Source organism: Scylla paramamosain, chromosome 12 (genome assembly GCF_035594125.1).
Source record: "Scylla paramamosain isolate STU-SP2022 chromosome 12, ASM3559412v1, whole genome shotgun sequence".
NCBI classification, from domain to species: Eukaryota; Metazoa; Arthropoda; class Malacostraca; order Decapoda; family Portunidae; genus Scylla; species Scylla paramamosain.
In genome coordinates, this window is record NC_087162.1 from 28,296,356 (window position 1) to 28,315,447 (window position 19,092).

Sequence of the window (19,092 nt, forward strand, 5' to 3'; positions counted from 1 at the left end):
TGTATACCATCTGAGGTCTTAAATTATGCGAGTCCCTACATCATTAAGTACAGGTGGTTTACCCCCTCGCTTCCCGCCAACTCTCAGCCTCGCCAGACAAGTGTGCCTGTCGACTGAGGCAAGCATGGCATTTAAAACCAGGGATATATGTTGCATTTCGGTCAAACACACACAACACGGCACAGGCTCATGGACTCTGGACTCAACATGATGCCCTTGCTCACTGGGGTGGCGATACTCTTCGTCGTTCATACCAGTGCAAGTTCTCCGCCTCAGGTACAGGAAGACTCAATGCTAAGTTTCCTTTCACACATCTATGAAGGAATATAAAATCTGACGATGTTATTTTCTCTCCCAGACTCAATCGAGCAGTACCACCCGGCCAACGCCTATCATTGATGACCAGGTAGGCATGGGAGTGTTTCTCGCTCATTCCTGTTTGTATTGCTAGTTGCAAGCCACGCAGACATTGCTGAAGAATGGGTTCAGAATATTTTACGAAAATGGAAACCAGTAGAAGGAAAGACAGGGATACTTTTTCCCTTTTAATTTGAAAACTTGGCACATCTGTGAGCATATTGTCCTTTATGGTTGATATATGTTTTATTTATTTATTTTTTTTTTTTTTTTTTCGGAGCGGTTAACGATTCCTGTGTAAAAATGTAGTTTTCCTCAGGCTGTCGCAAACGTGACGGTGACACCGACACCTATTATTGAGGATCAGGTACGTACATGCCATCTATCCGTATCTTGTGGACTTGCTTTACTGAGTGTTGTCTTATAAATGGGGATGTTTTTTTACTCAAGAATTTCACTGCAACGAAAGCAAGTCACACTTGCGAATACCCGTTGACAGTGATTGACTGACTGATCGATTAAAATTTCTTTCGAATACACGTTATTTTGAGGTATAGAGAAGGAGAAAGACAGGAATTTTTGCATTTCAGGCGAATATAAAGGATCACACAAGCATCATGGACAGCACGCATGAAGAGCGAGAGAAAAGCCGGGAAGATCATTTGAAATTGGTGAGTAAGGAAGTGCTACAACCTTACTTTGTCCCCGTGATAAATGACCAATTGATAAATCTGTTCACCAAATACTTCTGCTGTGTTCTTTTTAAACATGCAGACTCGCAACTTCCTGGAAACCAACCCGGAGAGAGTAGAGGATCACTGGATGCACGAAGGGGACATGCTGCTGACGCCGGAGCAGTGGCAAGCCATCACGGGGAGGAAGGTGACTGGTAATGTGTTCAGAAGATGGCCAAAGAATGCAGTTACAGGCCTCGTTAACGTCCCCTTTTTATTCGCTGACAATGGTAGGTAATTTACTATATAAAACAAATGTCACACGCCCTCTATGATACATCACATCCTAATAACAAAGTAAAATTATATACGTAACGTAATCAACAGAGGTGGATCGAAGGGCGGTGTTCGCGGCAATCAATCACTGGGAGACGCACACCTGCATACGATTTCATCTAACAGACAACACTGCACAGCCACACCTCCGCTTCATGAAAGGACAAGGGTGTTACTCTTACGTGGGTCTCGTCTTTCAAACCGGCCAGGATGTGTCAATAGGAGAAGGATGTACTAGGGTAAGTCAACCAGTTGTTAGTGTTGAATTAATAGGAATATTAGACAAATTTATGGATGGGATGATGGGTGGAAATACACGTAGCTAGGTATGTGTTATAGAGAAACTGCCACGTGTAGGCTGGATGACCTCTCGCAACGTCCTTTATTTTCTTATGTTTTCGTATACTTCAACCATACGATTTGAATTATTTATTTATTTTTTTATTTATTTTATTTTTTTTTTTTTTATTTACTTTTTTTTCTTTTTTTTTTCAAGAGGTAGGTCTCAAGCCATTTTTCTAGTTTTGGTTAATTCTTTTTGGCTTTTCTTCTTCTGGCACCTCAGTGGGCCTTTTGTGGTATAAATTTTCTTGCCCTTGGCCAGTAGTCCTCTTACTTGGAAAAAAAAAAAAAAAACATATGAAAGAAACTATATTATTGCGATCTGTCTGATATTGTTCACTGCTACATTTTGACAGCTTGGCATTGTGGTGCATGAAATTGGCCACGCGTTGGGATTTTATCACGAGCAGAGCCGCCCAGAGCGAGATGATCACGTGTACATCAACACTGACAACATTCTGGGAAACTATCGCTCTAACTTCGACATCGTACATGCCATTGAAAACTACAGCGTAGCTTACGATTTGAGCTCTGTGATGCACTACAGATCGAAGGTTTGTTGCATATGGGTGAAGCATATGAAGGGAGAAGCAAGCCAATGAAGATGAAGATGGCAGGATGATTACAGTCATATTCCCGTCTCACACTTGCAATCGAAATAATATTTATCTGATCAGTAATACCAGAAAAAAAAAATTGTTTCTTTTGTCTCCCTTTTCCTCCTCCCTCTCTTCCTCTTCCTCCTTCTCTTTCTTCCCCTTCTTTAACAGGCTTTCTCAGCTAAAGGGAATACGACCATAGCCACCAAAAACCTGCGGTATCAAAGTGTTCCCGGGCAGCGGGACGGGTTGAGTCACAGAGATATTCTCCTCGCCAACATGATCTATGGCTGTACTGGTGAGTATTTGAGGAAGGAGTGCGCGCGCACGAGAGAGAGAGAGAGAGAGAGAGAGAGAGAGAGAGAGAGAGAGAGAGAGAGAGAGAGAGAGAGAGAGAGAGAGAGAGAGAGAAGAACAGACACAGATCAACAGATCGGCACTTAGAAGTAAAGTGAAGTAATGTAAAGTAATTCTTCATTCCAGATACGTGGCTGAAAAACTGTAATCGTTCCTCCGAAATTTGCCAGAACGAAGGCTTTACGGGAAGGGACTGCAAGTGTGTGTGTCGCTCGGGAACCTCCAGCCCAAACTGCGCCAAAGTTACGTTTGACTACTATAGTAAGAACAACTGATCGAGTGTGTCTTTTGGGTTAGGTTCACTAATATAGGTCTGTTCACTTACTGCAATGAACTTAACGAATGTAAGGTACTGTGTTCACGAAATATTCAGGGAGAAGATGAGTGTTCTGTCTCTCTTGAAACCCTCAAAACAAACTCACATACTCTAAAAATAAAAACAATGAATAAAATAAGTTAGTAAATAAATAAAAAAGGGTAGGGCTTTCGGATGACACAGGTGACATGAGGCTGTAAACTCATACTCGTAGTTGTTACTGGAATTTATGTTTACTTTTTTTTTCCAGATAACCTTCTGCAGGAATACACAGAGGTCGTCACGAATGGGACAGTCATTACGTCGCCAAATTATCCAAGCGAGTATGAGAGAGGTAAATAGACTAATTCAACGAAGCTACTCTCTGCATGCTCCTCTAGTGAGTGATTTATAATTCATGTGACTCCTAAGTTACCGGAGAGAGAGAGAGAGAGAGAGAGAGAGAGAGAGAGAGAGAGAGAGAGAGAGAGAGAGAGAGAGAGAGAGAGAGAGAGAGAGAGGATTTATCACTGCATATTTCAGGTCTTAAACGCATTACCAATATCATCGCCCCGAAATGCTTCCGGCCAAAGATCACCTTCAGCTACTTCCGCCTGTATCCCAGACGCCCCTACTGCGGCGGGTACTCCTGCTGTTATTTCGACTCCCTTGAGATTCGCACTGAAGCCCCTTATAGTCAAGGCGCCGTGTAAGCAATCTTACATTTTTTTACCGGTAAACTCTTGAACTCTTTGCCTCCTGCATTTCCTTCTGCCTTTAACTTGACCTGCTTCAAGAGAGAGGCTCCAAGACACTCCTCAAATTTTGGACAAGCTCTTTTGACTGCACTCTTTTAGAGTTGCCAACTTCAGTGGATCTTTTTTTATCAGCCTTTTATGTTGTCCTCTTGCATTAAAAAAAAAATGATAAAAAATATGCCAAAAAGAAATACGAAATTAACATCCACATGGAAGAAAGCAGTGAACGACGGTCACTCTTCAATAATAAATTTAAATTGAGGTTCTCTTCCTTCTCCACAGCTATTGTGATCAAGACATCACCGCTGGACAGTCTTTTTCTGCCACGGGAAGACAGCTGGTTCTGTATTTCGAGACCATGAGCAGCTATTATCGCGGATGGGCGGCCAACGTCACTTTCATACCAGCTTCCTCCTCGAATTGCCCGTCAGTATCACCGAGTTCTGAGATGGCGGTTACGTGTGTGTGTGTGTGTGTGTGTGTGTGTGTGTGTGTGTGTGTGTGTGTGTGTGTGTGTGTGTGTGTGTGTGTGTGTGTGTGTGTGTGTGTGTGTGTGTGTGTGTGTGTGTGTGTGTGTGTGTGTGTGTGTGTGAGGCTGTATCGTGTCGGAGCTTGGTGTTTTCTGTCATCAGCTTTTCAGATCTCAGCACGATATGGAGTACTGAATTAAATGAATGGCTAAGTATTTAGTGAATTGATTTCCTGATCCGAAGCTTTAATCAAGACGTATTAGTTTCAGCAGTCAATCTGTCAGAGTAGATGAGGTGCATTCGAAATAAAAGAACCTTGTAAGTTTTTTCTCGTAGGCTTCAAACTGAATGTACATTTTCTGTAGGGTGGCTTCTGCTGTTCAACTGTACTAGCTTTTGTCTATAGTATTTATGTAATTCTTTCACTATTCTTTCATTTGCAGGTCAAAGTGAGTGTGACATATTTTGTTGAAATTTTACATTATCATCATACTTCAGAAATGATGTCACAGCTGGCCCTTCAACTCCAACCACTACTGCTGGCGCAACAACAACCGTAGCAACCGAAGCAAATACTGGTACTAAAATAACAGTAACCACAGTTCCTACCACACTCTCCACCACGCATATTAGCACAGGGACCACAACCACAGGGACCACAACCACAGGGACCACAAACACAGGGACCACAACCACAGAGATCACAACCACAAGGACCACAACCACAGGGACCACAACCACAGGGACCACAACCACAGAGATCACAACAACGTCTGCAGGCACAATTCTTACCACAACCGAAACATCCCTTCCCACTGACGGAGCCACCAGACGGCGGTGTTTGCTTCAGCACCTGGACGGCCGCTACTACTGGACTTCACCCAACTATCCTGATCCTTATCCCAACCATATCCACTGCGGGCTGAGAGTAATATCGGTAACTGAAAATCTTACTTGCCTTCATAATCTACCAATGGCTTTGATAACGAAAACAGTATGGCTTTTACGGTATTCTCTCTTCTATATTCTGTATTGAAGGATGAAATGTGGTTCGGTTCATTAGGATGGCGGCAAGATTGTGGTCAGGCTGCTTGATTTCGACCTCCAGCCCAGGGAATTACGCGTCTGCCACGACAAGTTGACCATAGTAGCTTTGTACGACCATGAAACTGAGTACGTAGTGCTGAGAGAGAGAGAGAGAGAGAGAGAGAGAGAGAGAGAGAGAGAGAGAGAGAGAGAGAGAGAGAGATTAAAAAAACATCTGTAGTCTCATCCACGCAATTTATAACTACTTAACTTCCTAGTATCTCAGCATATCACTCACTCACTCGTTCACTCACTCTCAGGTAATCCTTAAAATCGTCATTCCCCGCAGGCTATGTAACACGCTTAAATGGAGTCAGAGGGTTCACGTCTCGGCATCGTTCTTTTACATCAAGTTCTCGACGGACGATAGAATAGTCCGCCGCGGCTTCAACATCAGCATTGAGGGAGTCAGTTCGAGCTGCCACAAGGTAAGACACATCACTTGCCCGCGCTTTTTTTTTTTTTTTTTTTGCTATCAAGTGGTACATCGAAAAGACAGGTCTGGAGGAAGGGAAATGTTTTATCAGTTTGAACGACTATGTACGAAAGAAACTGGCTACATGTACGAATACTCAATTAACAGTTCTCAAGAGGCAACGAAATCAAGAACACAAAATGATACGCACAAAAAATGTATTGTGGCGTAAGTTTCTCTTTCCAACGCCTCTGAGCAACTTTTGATCGGTATTGATTGTCTCTACGTTTCGTATCTTACATCTATGCCGTCTTATTAAAACTGTCAGCTAGAGTACGGGCACTTCTGCACATCACAAACCCTCAAAGCCGAGTAAGTGATGCAGTACTGCATGTAGGACAAACCCTTTACCTAAATCCTACATATCAGCAATACCTACTAACACTGGCGCTTGTGTGTTCAGGGATGGGGTGGGTATTGTCTCGATTACCATGCATTAATGTGACAATAATTTACATTTTCAACCTTCTCATCTCTTACCCCCTGTGTTGTAATTGGACTACCGATGCATTTTTCTTTAAAGACAAAGTTATATAATTTAGTTTATTTCATGTGCTTATGTACGTTAAATATACGTAGATTCATGCATGACACCTGTTTACATAATCTGCAGGAAATTTAATAAACCAAGTCTCTTCCACATTATAAAGTCCGTCTGTTTGTTATAACTTCTTAATATCTCATGCACACCATTATTTACCTGCGTGTTTTCATCCTCCTGTGTTTGCTACCGAGACGCATATTTCACCCAACAGAAGTGATCTTGTTGACTGAGTAAATTCGAAATGTCTCCAACAGACTATCCAAGAGACTGCTGACTCCCAAGGTGTGATCGAATTGCCAGGCCTATCTTATTATGAGAAGAAAGAAGAGCATTGTGAATACCGCGTCCAGGTAACCAATAATGTTTTAGACTCTTAAGTACTGTCCGGTACTTGTTAGTTGTAAATGTATATCTTCGCTTTTACCAAATAACTCTTCTCTTCCCTTAGGCACCTGAAGGCTATCAAGTAAAGCTTACCGCACTCAAATTAAGTACAGATACATCCAAAGGCTGCTGGAAAGAATATGTCTTGATCAACCTGCACGGAGAGAGAAACTACCCGGCAGTATCGAGCATCATTTACTGTGGAAGCCAATACTACCAAGAGATGAGCCACGTGACCACTGGGGGAGTGCTCTCTGTAGTCTATAAAGGGAAGAACACAATCACCAGAGGCATGCGAGCCACCTATTCCATCACGGCAGACATCTCGTAACGCATTTTCTTCCTTAGCGTGTTTCAGGAACCATTCCGTGGTTTCCTTAGGGTATAATTTTCAATACATTTACTAATCCATTTCAATACTTTAGTAGGCCACAGGCAGACAGTAGAGCGAAAAGAAGTCAAATGGAAATAGATATTTGTGCTGATGCAGGACGAGGCCGGTGCCCTGACTAGCCCATACCACACTCAAATTATTCTCTCACAAATAGATAGCAATGGTTTGATGCAAAAAAATACTTGTTTAAAGCACATGGGAGAAAATAGGATGATGCGAGACTTGACTTAGCTGATGTTTGTTAGGCAATAAAACATACATATTTTTTTCAACTTTAAATAGGCATCTGTTGATCTTAAGAAGAGATGAGTTGAGCTAAGCATATCAGTGTTAACCTAGTCCACAACTATGAATATTTAAAGTATAATTTCATTCATTAGACGAACGCAAGATTGGTGACAAGATTGCATTTCAGAAATAAGCGACACCCCTATACAGCAAATTCCTCAGTCAGGAGTTCAGCTGAATCAACCAAGGAGTCAAGCTCGTTTGGGTGACATACAGCTCAATCCAATATGAATCAAGTCACGTAAACATATATCATCACGCAGAATAGGAAATAGGATGCAGTACACAAATGTCTTTCACTATCATTACCTTACGTCTGAACCTGGCAGCTGCGCCGCTCGTGTGACAGGCCCTCAGGTGATTATCAGTACCTATCATAGATTATAATATTTTCCTTACCTTGTCCTGACGTCTGCCAGTCACGAAAGACAGCTGATGGTCAACGATCTTTTCCTAGTTGTGTAAACGTCAGTCCTGATCCACCAAGTTATCAAGGTGACACACAAATTCGGCGATCACCATTGATTACACTTAACACTCAAAAAATAAGACACTGAATGGAAAAAGAACTGTGTCTCTTTGTGGCACTGACGGATGTATGAAGTAAACAACATTCACCTCATTCAGTGTGTCAAGTGCTTCGAGACATCCATGCATTCTTCTTATTGATACCAAAGGAGTATTTCATAATCTGTAATCAGAGTAATATGACATCGTGTCATCTGTGTTAAAGGTTATAAAGATACTGGATAATGCTCTGTTGGGTGAATGGGTTATTTAGATCTACAAGATGAAGCCTTACTCATCTTGCCAGCTTGACCACTAATCGCTATCAGTTTATTATTATTTATTTTATTTATTTATTTTATTTATTTATTTATTTATTTTTTTTTTTTGTACGGAATATAAGGAAAATATAAACTCTTATTGGTGTGTTGCTACTGATGTGTTAATAGCGGTGGCAAATAATACAAGATTCTGTAACTGTCTCACGATTCAAGTATTGGTTGTCTTTTCATTTTTCCGGAAAATATTGAATTATAGTATAGTTCTACCTTGGAATCTCACACAAAAGTAGAATCTGGAAATCTTATGGCGGAACTCAACAATTTAGTGACAATGAAAACAATGAAAAAAAAAATCATTCATTTTGCTAGAGTGAGGTTATATATATATATATATATATATATATATATATATATATATATATATATATATATATATATATATATATATATATATATATATGTAATGAGTGCAAAACTAGGGCACAGTTAACCTACCTTAATTAGGCTCACCAAGCACTCACCACAAGAACCCACTGATTAATTTAAACCTCCTGCTTAGGTTCACAGAAACCTGGGCCACAATTTAAAAATTTAATGATTGAATACATAATAAAGAAAACACAAATGAGTACATAATAAAGAAAACACAAATAAAATATGAGTGCTTAACACTCTTAGAGGCCACACTGCTGGCACTCCAAAATACCTGATCCCATGAGAAAATGGGTAAATCCACATACAAATAAACAGGAGAAATAAACACTTCACGCACCAACACAAGAAATGTTATATGCCACTGACAGTCCCACCCTAACCAGTACCCCCAGGACCCTCACACCCTATAGGCCCAACCGCACACCGACCCAACGCGCTGAAGGTACGCCACTACCACTACCCTGAAGTACTGCAGCTCTTCCTCCATGCACGGCGGTACTAACACCATAGCAGCCAGGGACAGCAAGTTCCTCACTGCAGCCTCCTAGTTCACAGTATCTGCTACGGTGCCACCTCACTGACGTCCCACAGCACACTGCCAAGACCAAACTCCTGCAAATCAAATGGCAAATCCACCACTACTCTGCACCCTGTCTCTCTCTCGCTCGCCTCTCCCGCCAAAATTCCCACAACAACAAACCTCCAGGGCCTTAAGACTCGTTTTGGCGGGACTCGCTGACTAGTCTGTGAGCCTCTCGCAGGCGCGCCCACTTCAACTTCTTACACTCACCCCCATGAACTTTGTGCATGCCCTCATGCACAATCCCCACAGCCAACACAAGACGAACCCGTTGCACCCCTTTCAGCAATCCTACTAGACCTCCTGAGTTGAGGGGCCTGAACCCCTTTAACCTGCTCTGAGCCTTCACCACTCTGTTCATCTGGCTCTTCACCAGGCCCTAGGGCATCCTCTCCCTCCTGCTCAACCACTGAGTCCACTTGTTCCTCTGAGTCCGGTTCTGGAAACCCAAAGCGCTTTAACACTTCTGTCATATCTGGCATTTCTACTTCTTCCTCCTCTGTTGGCCCTTCATTACTTGTCCCTGCTGGCACTTCATTACTTGTCCCTGCATGGCCCTCACTGCCATTCCAAGGACGCAAGTTACTGCGATGTAACACCTTACTACAGCCAGACTCACCTTCTGGTCTGACCCTATACACCCCACTCACCCCATCCAACACCTCCTCAACTTCCCACACCTCAGCTGCAAACTTAGGCTGAATCTTCCTCCTACCTAGTACTGCATTGTCCCTTAGCAACACTCTTTGTCCCACCCTCAATGGCTCTGCTTTTCCTTGCTCCTGACGCTTCCACCTATTGGTATTGTGGTAACTCTTGATGTTCAACTTAGCTGCTTTCCAAGCAGCCTCCTGTGTCTCTCTGAGCTTCCTAATCCACATGCTATGGTTAGTAGGCTCACTATCAGTTTCCTCACAGAACCTATCCAAAGGTAAATGGGGCTCCACACCAAACAACAAATAATGGGGTGAAAAACCAGTGACAGCATGGGGTGTGGTATTATAGATGGCAGTGAGGCTTGACAAGTGCCTAGGCCAATGCTCCCGCTGTTCCTGACCAAGGGTAACTAACATCCCATGTAAGGTGCGGTTAAACCTCTCACAGATCCCATTTCCTTGAGGGTGATACGGGGTGGTACGAGACTTGGCTACATGGTAATACTTGCATAGTTCCTGCACTAACTTTCCCTCAAAATTCCTACCCTGGTCACTATGTACCCTTTCTGGGCAACCAAAACGGTGAAAAATCTCCTCCACCAAGATCTTGGCTACTGTGCTTGCCTTTTGGTTTTTAGTAGGAAAGGCCAGGGCAAACTTGCTAAACACATCCGTCACCACCAATACATTTTCCTTGCCATCCCTGGCCGGATCCAGCAAAGTGAAGTCAACAGCCAACACTTCCCAGGGGCGGTTGGCTTCCAACGTACCCAACTTAGTCTTGGCCCGCACACCCTCCTCCTTCCCCATGACACAGACTTTGCACTTTGCCACATACAATTTGATGTCTTCATGTAGTCCTGGCCAAGCAAACCTATCCTTCACTAGTGACGTTGTTCTAGCAACCCCTTGATGACCCCACTGATCATGAGCGGCTTTAAGCACTTCTTGTCTCTGATTCACTGGCAACACCACTTTCCACTTCCTAGAGCTGTAATTGCTCATGTTCCGCTCTGACTTTCTGAGACCTCTACTTGCAAAAGCCACCGGATGCAACCTCCCATCATGCTCCTGAGATAAAACTGCTCCCAGTCCTTCAAAGCTAGCATCTGTCTCCACCACAAACTGCTTGCTGTAATCTGCACTTTTCAACACTGGAGCCTGACTTAACTTCTCTTTCAACAAGGCAAATGCTCTGGCCTCATCCTTCCCCCAATAATCACTCACTGCTGCCTTAGAATCACCACTCATCAAAGCATGCAACGGAGCAGCCACCTTCGCAAAATTTTTCACAAACCTTCTGTAAAAGGAGCAGAATGCGACAAATGCCCTGACCTCCCTAACAGTGCGCGGAACTGGCCACTCCTGTACAGCCCGTATTTTCTCTGGGTCTGTATTAATTCCCTCCTTAGAAATGATAAATCCAAGGTACCTAACCTGGGGCTTTAGTATGTGGCATTTGGAAGGTTTCAACTTCAGCCCATGTTTCCTCAAAAGCTTCAACATTCCCTCCAGTCTATCCAGATGCTCATCCACACTCCGAGCAAACACCAACAAATCATCCAGATACACCAAAAGAGTCACAAAAACCTGATCGCTAAACACATACTCCATAAACCTTTGGAATGTTGCTGGGCTATTGGATAACCCCATAGGACAGCGCACATATTGATAATGGCCAAATGGTGTTACAAAAGCAGTCTTGGGCCGGTCTTCTGCCCGCACAAGAATCTGATGATAACCTGCAGCTAAATCAAAAGAAGAAAAATACTGCGCCCCGGCTAATGCATCTAGTGTGTCTTGTACCCTTGGTAATGGGAAGGCATCTTTCACTGTCACCTCGTTCAGCCTTCGATAATCAACACAAAGTCGCAGCGAACCATCTTTCTTCCTCACCATCACTATTGGGGCTGCATATGGGCTCACACTCTCCTCTATCACTCCCTGTTCCAACAGTCCCTTTACATGAGCTTTAACCTCAGTGATACATGGGGGAGGAATATGTCTGTATGGAAGGCGAATGGGCACTGCACTATTGAGGTGAATTTCATGCTCCACTCCAGTAGCACATCCCAAATCCTGCTCGTTTTCAGCAAACACATCTCCGTACTCATGGATCAATCCATCCAGTCTCTCCAACTGTGCTGAATCAAGCTGACTCTCATCCACCTGCACCCCTAGTCTGTCCTTGAACTCCTTAACCACTGAAGGAGGTACAGTCTGAGCTACTGTGTGTGTGTGAGCTCTTCCCACAGTAACCTCCCTTCCATGAGAAACTTTGGCTACCTTCCACTGTGGCCTGAATTGCACATCTGCTTGTCCCAGGTTACCCACTGACAGCCATCCTTCACCCTTAACCACTCTGGTATAACTGGGAAATATACACAAACCTTCAGGCACCCAGTAGCCCTCACCAGGCACTAAGGGCTCCAACACCACACTATCTACATCTACTTCCTGTAAACTTTCCACAAACACTCTCATTATTCTTCTGGTACCAGCCGGGATTACTAAATCCTGTTGCTGCTGAATTACAGCAAACCCCAGAGGCTGTTGTGTCACCCTCAATTTTGCCTCAATGGCACGGACACACCTGCCCCACTTCTCAGTTAGCCCCAGGTGCACGGCTCCCTTCAACACATTCATCCCAAACAACACTGGCAATGTAGTGCCCTGCACCACACCACTCTCCCCACCACCACCTTTCACAAAAAGTCCACAGTCTTTAACACTTTTTCCTTCAATTTCCACATTCACCTTCACATAACCCAAACAGGGAATTTCCCTCCCATTTGCATCTGTAATCCGAATGTCCATCCCATAGATCACAGCTTGCTTGGGGAGGAGGTGCTGTTTGTACCATTCCTCTGTCACCAGACTGACCTCAGCACCAGAATCAGCCATAGCACTTACAGGTATACCATTCACCAACGCATCTATCCTCAGAGTCTTTCCAAACAACTTAACTTTCCCTCTTTTTACATCATTCCGTTCCTCGGTCACATTAGTCACACTCCTTATCTGAGCTGTAGTGGGGGCTCTGTCGTCAGGCCTTGAGAGCTGGCCCCTTGTTCTCAAGGACTCCCGTTTCCCGCTGTCTTGGACACCAACTCCTTGAACCGTTCACACTGATATCCCAAGTGTCCATGTTGTCCACACAAGGAGCAAGATGGTGAAGAAAGGGTACTCCTCACAACTCTCTCTGGCTTTTTCCCACTCACTAACTCTGCTTCTTCCTTCACAATCCGCTCAGCCTCACTCACTTGGTCTGCTGCTCGCTGAACCATGTCCTCCCACTTCACAGGCTGGTGCTTTTCCCACCATTTTCCCAACTTCACTCCTACTTTTCTGTCTCTCAAATTCCTACAGAACCATGTAGTTAGCAGCCATTGCCGTTCTTTATCTCCCTTGTCTCTCACTTTGTACATTTTATCCACAATAACACCCAGAGAATCAGCAAATTCCCACACTCCTTCACCTGGCTGTTGAACCCGAGCATGCAGCTGTTTTTCTAAGTCTGTATAATTCAGTTCTGGTCCAAAAGCAGACCTCAAACAATCAAAAAGGTCAGACACAGTCTTCACAGTACTGTTGCGGACCCTTCGACGGGCTGGGCCTTCCAAGAACCCACACAGGTATGACACTCCCTCAGAGCCCTGTAATCCCAGCTGCTTTATTTTCTCTGTGGCATCCTCTACCCAGTCATCCAACTCACTGGCCCTCCGTACCCTTCCAGAGAATTTTCCAATAGTGGGCACAGGACGTGACCACACCATGTTTTGCATGTGCCCCATTTGGTCAAACTTATTACACAGTTGTGCCACTGCTTGGGATAACTGAGCATTGCTACTGATTAATTTATCAACTACCTCTGGGGTCACTTCCACCTCCCTGCTCTCCTCCTTGCACTCAACTTTAACCCCAGCTACACCTTGGCCATCAACATCACCCAAACACAACAAATCCTCCATTGTGCAGGAGTAGTGCCACACTAACACTTAAGTGGATTTTGCCAAAAGCACTGGACCCAAGCAGGAGTTTGAAACAATTTCCCCAAAAGGGCATAGAACTACGCTCTGCTACCAATTGTAATGAGTGCAAAACTAGGGCACAGTTAACCTACCTTAATTAGGCTCACCAAGCACTCACCACAAGAACCCACTGATTAATTTAAACCTCCTGCTTAGGTTCACAGAAACCTGGGCCACAATTTAAAAATTTAATGATTGAATACATAATAAAGAAAACACAAATGAGTACATAATAAAGAAAACACAAATAAAATATGAGTGCTTAACACTCTTAGAGGCCACACTGCTGGCACTCCAAAATACCTGATCCCATGAGAAAATGGGTAAATCCACATACAAATAAACAGGAGAAATAAACACTTCACGCACCAACACAAGAAATGTTATATGCCACTGACAGTCCCACCCTAACCAGTACCCCCAGGACCCTCACACCCTATAGGCCCAACCGCACACCGACCCAACGCGCTGAAGGTACGCCACTACCACTACCCTGAAGTACTGCAGCTCTTCCTCCATGCACGGCGGTACTAACACCATAGCAGCCAGGGACAGCAAGTTCCTCACTGCAGCCTCCTAGTTCACAGTATCTGCTACGGTGCCACCTCACTGACGTCCCACAGCACACTGCCAAGACCAAACTCCTGCAAATCAAATGGCAAATCCACCACTACTCTGCACCCTGTCTCTCTCTCGCTCGCCTCTCCCGCCAAAATTCCCACAACAACAAACCTCCAGGGCCTTAAGACTCGTTTTGGCGGGACTCGCTGACTAGTCTGTGAGCCTCTCGCAGGCGCGCCCACTTCAACTTCTTACATATATATATATATATATATATATATATATATATATATATATATATATATATATATATATATATATATATATATATATATATATATATATATATATATATATATATATATAGTCGTCGACTTACGATCTAAGCGACTTAAGACTGATCGCATTTACGATAACTTTCCTACGACAGTTTCGGGCCAGCTCCTGGCGCTGTGACGCTGTTGATAGGCTGGTGGCTCAGCGATGCTCACATCATTCCCGTGCCCGCACAAAGCTCCCAGGACAACACACTTCCTCTTGTGTTTGTTCTTCACTTTGGGAATTTTTCAACAATATCAACCCCAAGATGTCTACCAAAGGGAAAATATAATTTTCTACTCAACTCTCTCTCTCTCTCTCTCTCTCTCTCTCTCTCTCTCTCTCTCTCTCTCTCTCTCTCTCTCTCTCTCTCTCTCCTTATTTCCTACTCTCATCCACGTTCTCTCTCTCTCTCTCTCTCTCTCTCTCTCTCTCTCTCTCTCTCTCTCTCTCTCTCTCTCTCTCTCTCTCTCTCTCTCTCTCTCTCCTTATTTCCTACTCTCTCTCTCTCTCTCTCTCTCTCTCTCTCTCTCTCTCTCTCTCTCTCTCTCTCTCTCTCTGTGAAAGTATGAACAATCAATCCTGAGGATTGCTAAATAGAGTGAGACTGATTGTAAATGAAAATGGAATTATACAAGAGTGAGAAAGAGTGAGAAAGGATGGAGCGAAAATGACACAGAACGAATGAGGTGGAGAGAGAGAGCAAAGTATTACTCCCTTGTCCCTTATCTCTGGCAGATAAGGGAGAGGTGAGGCGATTATAACATAGATCGACTTACGACTGCTCTGTCGAAAACGATCGCAGTCTTGAGTCGACGACTACCTGTATGTATATATATATATATATATATATATATATATATATATATATATATATATATATATATATATATATATATATATATATATATATATATATATGATATTTTCAATGGTTTACATTAAAAAAAAAAAAAAAAAAAACATGCAGGAAGTACCTGATAATGGTATATATATATATATATATATATATTATATATATATATTATATATATATATATATATATATATATATATATATATATATATATTATACTCGTATATATATATATATATATATATATATATATATAATATATATATATATATATATATATATATATATATATATATATATATATATATATATATATATATATATATATATATATATATATATTGCTTTCAAGCAATACTGAAGCAATAAACCAATGAATAAAGACAGTAAACACTGAGGTATTATCATTAACATTTACTGAAATCAATGTTGCTAAGATTTCATGTAAGCTTACGTCTATGAGTTTATATGTAAAGGTTTATAATGAAACATATCTATGTATTGTCTTCAAGACTCCCTACTTTTTAGCACTGATTGTTTATAAGTAATACTGTATGTGCACAAAACTAAGAACCAATATAGAAGATGCCTTAATTCAGTGTTGATACCTTCATTGTTACATGAACGGTGTCTTTTAACTATTAACGAACAGCCTTCCAACTATAAATCATCACAAGACAAGATGCAACCAATACATAAGACTACACAAAGGCTTATTAGCTTTAGCTGTCGGCGAAACTATCTAAAGGTGCTCTAGAATATAACGAAAAATTCCGGTGAGGCTACATATAAACGTTCCTCCAGAAAGTCACCTCAGCGTATTCCATTATTTTGACTGTTGCAACAAATATCATAAATACACAGCAAAAACCTAAGAGTATTCAAATTTTGGAGAGAGAGAGAGAGAGAGAGAGAGAGAGAGAGTGAGAGAGAGAGAGAGAGAGAGAGAGAGAGAGAGAGAGAGAGAGAGAGAGAGAGAGAGCGGGTTGGCAGGGTAGGTTATCACACTGATAGCAAGATGAACATAAAGATTATTATATTGATGAGTGTACCTTTTTCTTCCTCTTTTCCTATTATCTCTGGCCATTGTCTAGGGAACATGTTTGCACACACAAACATGCTTCACAGACAGTGGCCGCATACAAAGCTGACTTTTTTTGTATACTGTAGTCTAAATATAGATAATTTCTGAACCCTATGTTATGCAGTGCAACTAAATGACTGCAGTACTATAGTCTGCGGCATCATTATATAAACCATTTTAAAATTTGGATACCTCATAACAAAATCGCCGCCGTCTAAAGCTCAATATTTCACGAAAAAAAATCGCTAAATCTCTGATACGCAATTATGCGTATCAGTTATCTTGGATGTTGATTCCCGACTTTTCTGGTGCGATGTCGGTAGAAAATAAGGAATAAATAAACTGCGGATTGAAAAAACTGACACTCAACCTGTCCCTTAATATATAGAGCCCAGATATGACCTCAGTGACGTTGCCGCTGGTTATCAATCAGTGAAATTAATATGCTATGCAGAGTAAGTGCACAGCTGGTGTGTTCATTTTCAGGACCCGTCGCAGTCTAGTGTGTAAAAAAAAAAAGCAAGGGGTTAAGTTAATTTTAATGAGAGAGAGAGAGAGAGAGAGAGAGAGAGAGAGAGAGAGAGAGAGAGAGAGAGAGAGAGAGAGAGAGAGAGAGAGAGAGAGAGAGAGAGAGAGAGAGAGAGAGAGAGAGAGAGAGAGAGAGAGAGAGAGAGAGAGAGAGAGAGAGAGAGAGAAATATTAACATGGGACAGAAGGGGTTAAGTTAATTTTAATGAGAGAGAGAGAGAGAGAGAGAGAGAGAGAGAGAGAGAGAGAGAGAGAGAGAGAGAGAGAGAGAGAGAGAGAGAGAGAGAGAGAGAGAGAGAGAGAGAGAGAGAGAGAGAGAGAGAGAGAGAGAGAGAGAGAGAGAGAGAGAGAGAGAGAGAGAGAGAGAGAGAGAGAGAGAGAGAGAGAGAGAGAGAGAGAGAGAGAGAGAGAGAGAGAGAGAGAGAGAGAGAGAGAGAGAGAGAGAGAGAGAGAGAGAGAGAGAGAAATATTAACATGGGACAGAAGGGGTTAAGTTAATTTTAATGAGAGAGAGAGAGAGAGAGAGAGAGAGAGAGAGAGAGAGAGAGAGAGAGAGAGAGAGAGAGAGAGAGAGAGAGAGAGAGAGAGAGAGAGAGAGAGAGAGAGAGAGAGAGAGAGAGAGAGAGAGAGAGAGAGAGAGAGAGAGAGAGAGAGAGAGAGAGAGAGAGAGAGAGAGAGAGAGAGAGAGAGAGAGAGAGAGAGAGAGAGAGAGAGGCTGAAGACAGTTAATTAGAGAGGAATTGATGAGAGGGAAGAAAGAGACTAAAGACAGTCAGTTAGAGGACAGAAGCTGATGAGAGGGAAGAGAGAGAGAGAGAGAGAGGATGAAGATAGAGGAGGGAAGTTGATGAGGGGGTAGAGAGAGAGGCTGAACACAGTCAGTACGAGGAAAGCAGAGAAGGTGAGTTCTAGGAGCAGCTCACCTTGCGTCTCACTTGACAAATGAGAGGTTTGGCGTCAGAAGACTTGGATGATGAGGCAGCACTTCCACTTGCCTCTCCTTCCCTTGCTTGGGAGAACACCGCCCCTGATGACCTGGGTCCCTCACCCTTGCCCAGCAGCATGGCCTGTCAGAGTGGGCAAGACTGAGAGTCAGTAAGTGTCTGAGTGAATGTAAGTGAGTAAGTGACTTGAGTGTGTATGTTTTTTATTTATTTTATTTTTATTTTTGTAAGAGGTGCACTACCCAAGAGCAGTAAAAAAAAGGAGAGGAGAGATAAAAAAGAAGCCCACAGAGATGCCAGTCCCAAGGGCCAAAAAACATCCCAGAATTGGAGGATAAGTATGTGGAAACCTCCCTTTTTTTCCTTTTTATGTAAGAGAGGCACTGGCCAAGGGCAACAAAAAGAAAAGGAAAAGAAAAAATGCCCACTGAGTTACACATGATAAAAAGAATATAAGTGCAGCAGGAGTCCAATGCCTACAGTAAACACTAAAGCAACCACTGCCATTGTGGGAGGGTTGGCTTGCCAAGAAGTTTGCATGGAAGGAAAAGGAAGGGAAGGGAGGGATGTGTCTCTTAGCATAATATCCTATGAAGACACGTACCTCACCTTTCACAAGGGTCAGGAGGTCAAACAGGGCTGAGGGAGGGAGGGAGGGAGAGGGATTATCTTTGTATCTTGGTCATGATGCTCCTGTGATCCTCCACACTAGGGGCTGCAACATTACTGATACTGCTTGTCAGCTTCTTATTCACCTAACAGCAGGCTACCTACATCTACCAAGTTGGCCACTACTTTCCACTGTCCTTTGTCCCATGATGCCAGAGTGACCCATGCATATGCTGCACCGATACTTTCATTAGTGTGTGTACCAGTCCCAAGAGCAAAAACACATCCAGAATTGGAGAATAAGTGTCTTGAAACCCCTCCTGAAAGAGTTCAAGTTATAGGA

At 42.9% G+C, this 19,092-nt stretch overlaps 1 protein-coding gene across 1 annotated transcript; it reads left to right on the plus strand.

The window, feature by feature from the left end:
* On the plus strand, nt 1–7,985 carry LOC135106064 (protein SpAN-like). The gene is made up of 17 exons (XM_064014908.1): nt 1–276; nt 359–406; nt 677–724; nt 948–1,028; nt 1,132–1,321; nt 1,419–1,606; nt 2,066–2,263; nt 2,480–2,606; nt 2,792–2,926; nt 3,232–3,315; nt 3,504–3,669; nt 4,001–4,144; nt 4,687–5,125; nt 5,252–5,361; nt 5,564–5,702; nt 6,548–6,643; nt 6,742–7,985. The coding sequence occupies exons 1-17, from the start codon at nt 148–150 to the stop codon at nt 7,006–7,008; spliced, it is 2,589 nt and encodes an 862-aa protein (XP_063870978.1). The 5' UTR covers nt 1–147; the 3' UTR covers nt 7,009–7,985.
* The last annotated feature ends 11,107 nt before the right edge of the window (nt 7,986–19,092 follow it).

Coding starts and splice junctions, on each gene's coding strand:
- LOC135106064 (XM_064014908.1), top strand. CDS start 148: ATGTTGCATTTCGGTCAAACACACACAACACGGCACAGGCTCATGGAC. Junction 1,322..1,418: donor CTTTTTATTCGCTGACAATG/GTAGGTAATTTA, acceptor CGTAATCAACAG/AGGTGGATCGAAGGGCGGTG. Junction 1,607..2,065: donor TAGGAGAAGGATGTACTAGG/GTAAGTCAACCA, acceptor ACATTTTGACAG/CTTGGCATTGTGGTGCATGA.